Below are 9,820 nucleotides of genomic sequence, written 5' to 3' on the forward strand. Positions count from 1 at the left end.
CAGTTCCAGTGTTATGTGTTCTTTTGAAAATAAAGTGTATCTATCTATGGCAGGAAATCACATGCTTTATTGGTCATTTCCATTTCCAGTGTCAAAAGGTCTTGAAACAATATTATTGTTTATCGCAATAATTTTTTAGACAATCGTCCAGCAAAATTTGTTATCGTGACAGGCCTAAGTGCAAGCATATAGGGAAGAGCAGTAGAGGGAGTTGGGAAGTGGTAGAGATGCCCTCTGAAGAGCTCAGGACTTCAAAACTCTTTAGGCAGCGGTGCTCAGTAGGTCATTCCACCATCATGGAATAAAGCAGGACATAGAAACTGGATCGTCTTGAGCATGGTGTAGGACTTCAAATCCCTGCCTTGAGGTTTGGTGTCCTGCAACCTGCTGGACCTGAGATGTCCCAGGTCCAGCACACCTGAATTACCTCCACAGTGCAGTCAGGTTTGCCAGAGTCCTGCTAATCACCTCATTATTGGCCTCAGGTGTGTTGAAGCAGAGACGCAATAGCTGCAGGAGACCAGACCTCCAGCCCTGAATTTGAAGAGCTTTGGTGTGGGCACTGCTTGCCGACAATCTCTTGACGATTGGAGTGACAAAGTCATGGTGTGCGCTTTAGCAAGAGCATTCAAGTATTTTGTAGTAACCTGAATTTAATTCAGACTAAGGGTAGCCAGTGAACCTCAACGAATACTTTTAGTCCAGCCACTAGCTGTAGATCAGTGATCTCAAACTCCAATCCTCAAGCAACAATGTCCTGCAACTTTTAGATATCTCTTGGCTTCAGCACACATGTTTCCAGTATTGGCTCATTAGCATAAGTGTGTGTAGCTCGACTGTGTGTCAGGGAGGCAGTTTCGCCATTTAATTCAAGAATGTGGGGTAAGGGGCACATCTAAAAGTTGCAACACTGTGGCCCTCAAGGAATACAGTTTGAGACCACTGTAGTCATGGGAGATGACTGCACCAGGAGCTGCGTGACGCGTTTGGTTCGATCCTGATATTTCTTATGTTTAGCTATGCAGAGATGCAAGATTGAGCAGCAGAGGCAACATGATCTTTATAGGTCAGCTGGTCAACGATCAGCCACCCAGGTTTTTAGCTGCCTTTACTGGAGCAAAAGATGGGGATTCATTTTGGATTACGTTTCTGTGGTGTATAGTGAGTTGGCTGTAAGACGGGCAGTGTAGAAAGAGATTTAGTTGGAGGTTAAGGGTTTTAATCCATGTGAGAGACAGTCTGAGATTCTTAAGTCCTTGTGGTCCTCAGGTGGGAAAGACAAATAAAGCTTTGCATCATCAGTGTAGCAATAGTGTCAGAAGCCAGGTGATCAGATGATTTGACCCAATATTGTGATGACTTAAATGTCTTAATTATGAAACGCTCAAGATGTTTTGTGACTTGCGGCAGATCATGGCGCTCTTTTCCTTCTCACTCCCATCCCTTTCTTCTGCAACACACGAGGCGGCGGGAGGCTTTCACACCATGCGGGCTTTGTCAGAATCCCCGACTGTGGTTACATTTTCCAGTAAAATCAGCCCTGTATTTATTCAGTCTGTTCCTGTCACAACGAGACATCATTTCCAACAAGATCATTAATCATTCCTTGTGTTTGACAGGCGAAACCTATCCTCAGCATGTCTGTGTGCTTGTGTGGAAGTGTTCATTTCTCTCTGTTTGCTTAGCCTGGCATTTATTCTGTGACAGACAGACACTGGGGCTCAACGATGGCGGGTGTCAGGCTCCAGCTCCTTGGCCCGGACCCCTGCATTAATGAGGGTGCCATCAGTGGGCTGAACACTTTGTTTCAGTGGAGCCCCCCAGCCCCCCATGTGTGTGTGTCTGTGTGCCGCCCCATACCAGCCCCCATACATCACTACCCATTGTTTCCTGCTCACAAATAAAGCAGGAATTAATCAGCCGATTGGCACGACTACCAGCTCTGCTTGGTCCGTGCCCCTCACTTCAGTCGCTTTAGCTCCGAGCCTCATCCCACGAGGTTAGTCCGACTGCTGAGAGACTGAGCCGAAGCCCTCGGTCACAGGAAACTGCAGACTTCCAGCAGAATCTCACATACTTGATTTATTCCTATTTCTGCACCAAAGTCAGGTGACTAATTAGCTGTGAAGACATTAGTTTTGCCTGAGCTAATTGTACCTCCTCCCCTGGTCAGAGGGGGAAAAAAATGAAGGCAACTGTGTCACAGGTGTAGTTCATATTTTTAATATTTGTCATTCTTGTAACTGCTTTGAAAAAATACTTTGAAAATGTGAAATATGGACATTCGGCGTCTATGATGCTGAAACATGTTTAGCATTGAGATGCCGTTTTAGGCGTGAAAAGGCTTGATGATGGACGAATTCGTTTCTGCACAACTTTAACACAACTGTGGTCTTTTCCAGCGTCCCGTCAGATTGTTAAACCCCAGTGGTCCAAGAGAACCATCTGCTCAATATTCATAAAACTGGGAAAGTAATAGCTTTTAATTGCCATTCCTCACCATCAATCAGTTAATACTGCACGTTGATGATCACTCTGTAATGGAAACATGATGACCCCAAGTAGCCACTGTTTGGTGCAGTTCCCTACCAAAGAGCATTGTGCTCTCTGTATGCACGGGGAAAATATATGGACTCATTAAACAAGCTGGAATATTGAAAAGTCCATTAATTTCAGGAACTTTATCACTAAGTGAAACACATTTTTAGATTAATTGCACACAAACTGCTGTTTCCCAGCCTTTATTTCTGTTTACAGTAATGAGAACATGACATTTAAAATTAGAATATTACATCAGATCAATAAAAATATGTATAATACAGAAATGTGGGTTTAATGAAAAGTATGCATAATGCCAGCTTAAAGGTCATTTTAAAAGGTAGTTTTAATCTGACAAATGAACCTTGTCAGAAATCATATTATAATTTATGGAATATGACTGTATGTGGGTCATCTTTCAGCCGGTCACTAACAAAATGAGTCAGTTTCCCACCACATCTGTCATGTCATACATATCATTTCTTCCTCAGACACAGAAAGTCATTAATTAACAAATAGAATTTTCTAGAAAATGTGACCAACTCACAAAGTTTACTTAAGTTCAAAGTACAAGTAGAAGAAATGCTTCAGTAACCGTTACTTTGAAAAAGGTTTGTAAAGTTACCAGTAATTGTACTATTATGGGATTGTCCCTTGAGGAAAAATGTAATCAAACCAAAGAATGTAAAATCAATCTATTTTACACCATTTAATAAGGTAGCCAACAATTAATTTTAATATTTGGGTATGTTAAAAATTGGGTTGGTGTGTGCATTGAAATCTGCTCAGATTTAAAACGATGAAGAAGAAAAAAGAAAGCTAAACAGATTTAATGGATCATTTTGACATATAAACCAACTACTTTTGTGGCTGTTTTTGCCGTTTTTGAACAACCTCACGCCCTCCCACATTCGCAAACAGGTAATCATGTTCACATTGTCACTCTGGCATTGTTAAATTTAGTCACAGTGCTTAGCAGGTGCAGCAGAAGTGTGTGTGAGCCGAGTCCTAGGAGGTGTTCCTGCACATCAGAGACGCTGCCTCTGTGTCTGATTAGTTGTCTGCTGTCATGGAGGGGCTGCTCTCTGCATCTCTCTTTCACTCTGTGTGTTCTTTTTTTATTTCTCCCTGTAGCAGCCACAGGGGACCATTACAGCCTCTCTTCTTTGTTTGGTTTGTGATTCACCCACTACATGGCAGCCCACCCTCAGCACTTATTCTTGGCCTGAATGTGTCAATTAGACCCCGGTAATGGCTTTTGACCTAAAAGCCACCAACAACTGTACTTTTACTGGATTTCACTGGAATCCAGATATGTCAGCTTTGATATTTTCTGCTGAGAAGAGGAAAAACCCCGACCTCATCTACATCTGGTGATCATGCCAATGGGAGCTGCTGGTTTTGAGGAGAATGCCATTACACAAGATTGCTTTCTAATATTATCCAGTGAAAATCCAGTGCAAGCATTTGCCCTTGAAAATCTGTGTTTTAATTCAATTTCAGTACAAATGTGGACACATTTTTAACTATTTCCAAATTGTTAACGGGGGATTCGGGAAGCTTGTGGAAGCACATGCTCCAGTCAGATGAGGCCAAATTTGATCTTTTATAGTAGAAATCTCCCTCTGCACATTGACCTGAACACCCTGTCCATATGAAGAAATGGGGTGGAAGAACCATCATGCCACATGGAAGGACAGAGAATTTGGCAGGGTTTCTTTGTGTCCTTAAAGTCTTAAATTCACACAAAAAAGAAAAGTTGAGCTTAACTACACTAATCACTGCTCTTAAATGTTGTGGCAGGACTATTTAATCTTACATATTCTCATATGTTTTTTGTTTTTTTCCTCATGGGATTTTACTGTTAGTCGCACGCAGACATCTTCATTGTGTCCTATATTTAGAAGTGGTTGAGGCTACCAGTAGCTAGCTGCTAATACACTCTGTGAGCTAGCTTTTTTTATTTTTGAGTCAATCGTGGATGAGTACAGATTTATTGCCATTTTTTGCCACTAGATCGCTTTGTCTAACTGATAACAAAATATCTTGTTTAAGTGAGAGAGGTCATAACAGTAAAACAGCAACACCTCTTGGGATGTTTAAGTGTCGTCTAGAAGAAACGGTGACGAGGAGAGTCGGAGGGAATGGCTTTATGCCTTTTTAACAAGTTGTAATCTGTCAGAGGAACATTTTTATATCTCGTTATGAAACAGTTCGTTTCTTAAGATTTAAAACTTGTCTTGGTTAAATGAGTTTTAACGAGTTTTGCATCTCTTTACGTGAAAATCACTATTTAGGAGATGCTGCACATGAATTTACCACCATAAGGCTAGGTACATTCGGGGCAAAAAAAAACAACTTTTAAGCTTGGCAATATGAGGCTGAAGGCTGTAGAGAGCCATATGCAGTGCCAAGAGTCACAAACGGACCCCAGATGTTTTTGCTATACTTGGTTGTAATGCATATTTATAGTTTTTTTTCTGTCTTAAACTTAAATTTCATTCAAGGTGATATTAAAAATGCTTAAAAAGGTTTACATTTGACTTGCTGAAACCTGCAGATACCCTGGTTCATGTGATGCATCATTTATTATGTTAACGATTGTGGTTATAACATGACAAAATGTGAAACAGATCAATAATTTCAGCTAGATTGAATTGTCCGTTTCATTTTGCGTACCTTGTTTTTTCTTCTTGCCTTCCTAATTCCATCTATTCCGGTTCTCCTCCTCCAGGGGACACCACACAAAGGATGAGATCCGCTCCGTTTCCAACCCCTGCAGAATTGGACGCATATGCTAAGAAGGTTGCCAACAACCCCCTCACCATCAAGATCTTTCCCAATAGTGTCAAAGTCCCCCAGCGTAACCACGTGCGCCGCACGGTCAACGGGCTGGACACGTCAGGCCAGCGCTACAGCCCCTATCCCCCCTCTCAGGCCAGTGCAAAGACGGGCCTCCTCGCCATCGTCAAGGCGCCCTCGGTCAAAGGCGTCCTGAAAGATTTTGACGGTAGCCGGGCTCGCTTGCACTCTGAAGTCAGTATGAACCCTCCCACTGGACCCCATCAAGTGGCTTCAACCAGCACTTTAAACCACCACCCACCTCTGCCCAGCCTGCCCCGGCCCCAGCACAGCTTGACCCACCAACAGCAGGACCTGCCTCAGACTTTACACCTACCCCTTTCTCAGCCGCAGGCTCACACTCAGAGTCTTAGACACCCTCCTCCTTTGGCCCTGCACCCTCAGGGGCCAAGCAGACTCCAGACTTTGACCCAGCACCCAGCCCTCGGCCACCCGCAGGGCCCCCCCGCAGTCATGCTTCAGCAACAGCTGCCGCCTGGCCCGCAGGCGAGCAGAAAGCTGCCGGATGGCGACGCGCCACCTAACGTTACCGTCTCTACCTCAGCCATTCCACTCTCGATGGCCGCCGGGATGCACCAAGTCCGGCAGGCCGACCTGAGCAGCATTGTGCATCAGCTCAACCAGTTCTGCCAAGCGCGGGGCCAGGGCCCGGGGGTCAACTCCATGTGCGAAGGCCACCTCGCCAACCCTAGTCCCATCAGTCGCAACCTGCTCATCAGCGCGTGCTCCAGGGTCTCCATGCACAGTAACCCGGCCACGCCTGGCTTTCCCCCACCCAACTGCGTCATTGGCCCCCAAGAAAAAGCCACTGCTCCGATGGGAGCGCATCCCCCGCCCAGCGTGGCCGGTTTGAACCACTTGCCTTCCAACCACGCTGACCCGCAGCATCTGCAGCATCACGTTCACCCCCAACCGAATCCGCTCCAACACACCGCCCAGCAGCAGCAGCAGAAGATGCGCTCCTGGAACCCCCATCAGCTGACCCACGTCCCCCATATTCAGAACAGCATGACGCACCTCTGCAAACAGCCTTCTAGGGACCCATCCTTCCAGTTCAAAGGCATGGGCTACCCCGGGGAAATGCTAGGCGGTCAGCCGTACTCGCTGAAGCCTCCGTTGGACCGGCCCACCCCCTCCCCACCTGTCAACAGCAACATGCCCGGCCCCATGGCCCACTACCCCAACAGCCACTACTTCCAGTCCCACATCTGGAGCAGCAGCATCCTTCCCACACCCAACAGTGACAGCTCGGGGTCTCAGGACGTAGCCATGCCATTCCACAACGCCGGCCCGGGAGGGTGTACCACGCTGGACTGTGGGCCCCCTGGGGCTCCCCATTACAGGCTCGCAACAAGCTCCACCACGTCCTCGTCCGGCCAGACTAATCTGACGCAAACGGCAGATTACTTGGGTGGGGACTTCCAGACGCCCTACTTCCGCGATCAGAATCTCGGGTTGATGGGCAAGATGCACAGGCCCCCTCTGAGCAGGGTAGGTCCAGAGGTCGGAGATGGCAGAACCGCTCTCATCCAGCACCCAGGGTACAGATAAGCTATGGCCTTGTCTCCACAACCATTATCAAGCCCCTTTGTTTAGTCTTAAGAAAGGAATCACAAGAATAAAACTCAACAGATAACCTAAAGACATCAAGTATTAAAGAGGGTAAAATAATATATTTAACGCAGAACAATAGTTTTTTTTCTTCTTTTTGTTTCTTTGTTTCATCTTGCAAGTGATCAATTCCTTGATTTTTAGTTTTGCTTTTTTTTCCTGGCTCCACAGGTAGCTATTATTTCCTGAAGAGTGTGTGTGCGCGGGCGTGTGTGTGTGTGTGTATACACACTCGTAATCCTCTCTGCTTCTTCCTCGACCATACATTGAATTTCTGTGCCTGGATTTGAACAGATTCCGTGTTATCTCTACTTCAGATCCGTAACGTGACTTTTCTTATGCATGTAAGAAAGAAGTAAGTTATCGCTCAGAAAAATGGTGACATCAACTGATATTTTTGCTTTTTTTTTGTAATCTTACAGGACAATATCAGGAATTTTTTGGCTGTGACTGGTTTAGACTTCACTTTGGTGGTGACGCTAAAATTAAGTACAATCACTTCCATGCAGAGAAAAGGAGACTGATGGGAAAGGGGCTACAATAACAAGTAGGATACATGTCAGCGGAGGTTTTTGTTCTGTTAATTTATTTGTATAATAGGACTACTACAGATAAACTCCTTTCAGTTGGTAAAAGAAGCATGTAATCAGGTTATGAAGATAAAGCAGGAGCAAATATGACAAAAAAAAGCCAATGCTCTGTTCGGCTTATAATGCTGCAGTGAATTCAGGTAATTAAAAAAAAATAAACCTTGTTGCTAGAGCCACATTTGGCAACAAGATTCAGAAATACTAAGGGCAGAAAATAATGAAAACCGTTTCCCTCCTCTACCTTAAAATGGCCAAAGTCAGGTTGATGAAGACACACCAGTATGAAATTGTGCCATCACATCTTTGTCTACTTTTCAGACTTTTTTTTCTTTCGTCTTTTTTTTTTTTTTGTAACAAAATGTATTACTTGAATGTCGAGGCTCTTCGTTTTGCAGGTATCGAAAGGGATCTGTCGACTCTGTGGACACTGAAGAAGTTCGTTTCAATGCGATGCAGAATCTAAAGCCAAGGCGGAGCTTTCTAACCTCCCGACCGGGTTAGGAACCGAGTCGCATGTGAGTTGCTACTGATGCTGATGTGAAGTCTGCTCTAATAGACCAAATTGATCACTTGCAAGATCATTCGGAGGGTAAACGAAACCGGCGTTTCGGTTCAACGTGAAAAACAGCAAATGCATTGTTTATTTTCTTGTACACTGGCTTACCTACTAGACTACTGTAACTTTTAATGATTGTGTGTGAATGCTGCCGGCGCAGTTAAAAGTGAGCGTTGGCATGTGTGCGCAAGTGTGTATGTGTGTATAATACCACAATGACACCTATGTTTTGTTCATCTAACTCCCTAACAGTCCTTAAAAAGCCTTAAGTGTTTGGTCCTTGGACTTTCCTTTGACAATGAGCATGGTTTTAATAAAAAAAAAAACCCAAATAAAGAGAAGGAGGAGGGAAAGGACATACAGAAACAGCAATTTCTTTTTTCTTTTTTTGCCTTTTAATTTGAAGTTTTTTTTCTTTTTTTTTTCTTCCATCAAGAGCAATTCCTTAGATTCCTTATGGTTGGAAAGCAAGAAAAAGGAGGAATATTTTGTAATTATATATTTTTAGCAACGTGTAGTTACTGAGCTGTAACTTTTGTTTTTCCAGTTTCAAAGCTTCAGTTTGCAGTTGTGACTATTTATACTTGATTTGCTTGTTATTTAAAATTTATTTTCCTCTTTTGTTTCTTGTACTATTGCTGTGAAATGGAAGAAGGTCCACGAGGCTTTCTTTTGTGTCATTCTGTACGACAGATAAGAGGCAAGAGCGTGAGAGTTGTGCTACTCTTTTTGTAATATTGTAATAATAAAATAAAGTTCTAATTTATGCTTTGAAATGTGTCGGAACTGTCATTTGAACAATTTGGAGGAGTCAGGCCTGATTTGATTCATGTTTGGGATTGTTGTCATTGATCAGGGTTTCTCAAAATTCAGTGTTCCTGAAACTCAGTGAGGACCACTTAGCTCATTAAACAAAAAGTCATGGACCACGTAACCCTTGCGATAACGCATCTTAATATATGATGCAACCTGAAATGAAAATATTAGTCTTAATTCACTTATTGGTGTTTTCTTCATCTTAATGACAAGAGTGGTGCTGTTTGGTAAATGTGATTGGCCACAACAGAGCCATGAACATGGACTTTGAAGATCTACTTGGGTATTTTGTTTTTTACAGATTCTTGCCTACTGATTCTGGAAGTGTCTAAGCTAATGACGTCAAACACATGGAAATTAAAAAAAAAAGTTTTTACTACAAAGTGCTATGTGCATTAACATTTAGGGCTATTTGTGATTTGGAAGCACAATTTAAGGAAAATAGACTTGCGTTGCTTTAACAATCATTTTTTTTTGTTTAACCCATTTCTATCAATTGTATGCATTTTTTTATTAATTAAATAAAAATAATTGCTGTTGACCCGAAAGCAGAGAATCATTCATTACCAAGCAAAGTCATAAAAGGCAAAGAGCAGTTCTAACTGAAGCGATTCCTACCGTTAACCGTTCAAAGGAATCGCTAGTGAACTACACATCCACATTTAGCACCTATGACATCCTCTGATCATATAATCTTCTTGGAGTTTTCTTTCCACCGGTAACTGCAGCTTTTCTTTTGAGTAACCCGGTTTTAATCCAGTTTTCCATCATTATTTTTAACACAATCCTTTTTGGTAAGCTAGCTGTAGCATCGCACTTTGAGCTGACGTCACGGCAAATAAACGGT

General features: G+C 43.3%; 1 protein-coding gene across 2 annotated transcripts in view; it reads left to right on the forward strand.

The window, feature by feature from the left end:
- The window catches only part of fam222ba (family with sequence similarity 222 member Ba), a 54,476-nt gene extending 45,543 nt beyond the window's left edge, over window positions 1–8,933 (forward strand). For both annotated transcript variants that reach the window (XM_015047639.1, XM_015047640.1), the window contains exon 3: window positions 5,273–8,933. In XM_015047639.1, the coding sequence (XP_014903125.1) occupies window positions 5,273–6,951 (1,679 nt within the window). In that variant the 3' untranslated portion in view covers window positions 6,952–8,933. The remainder of the gene's footprint in view (window positions 1–5,272) is intronic.
- The last annotated feature ends 887 nt before the right edge of the window (window positions 8,934–9,820 follow it).

Source organism: Poecilia latipinna, unplaced genomic scaffold, assembly GCF_001443285.1.
Source record: "Poecilia latipinna isolate Pla-1442-1.1 unplaced genomic scaffold, P_latipinna-1.0 Scaffold837, whole genome shotgun sequence".
Taxonomy (NCBI): Eukaryota; Metazoa; Chordata; class Actinopteri; order Cyprinodontiformes; family Poeciliidae; genus Poecilia; species Poecilia latipinna.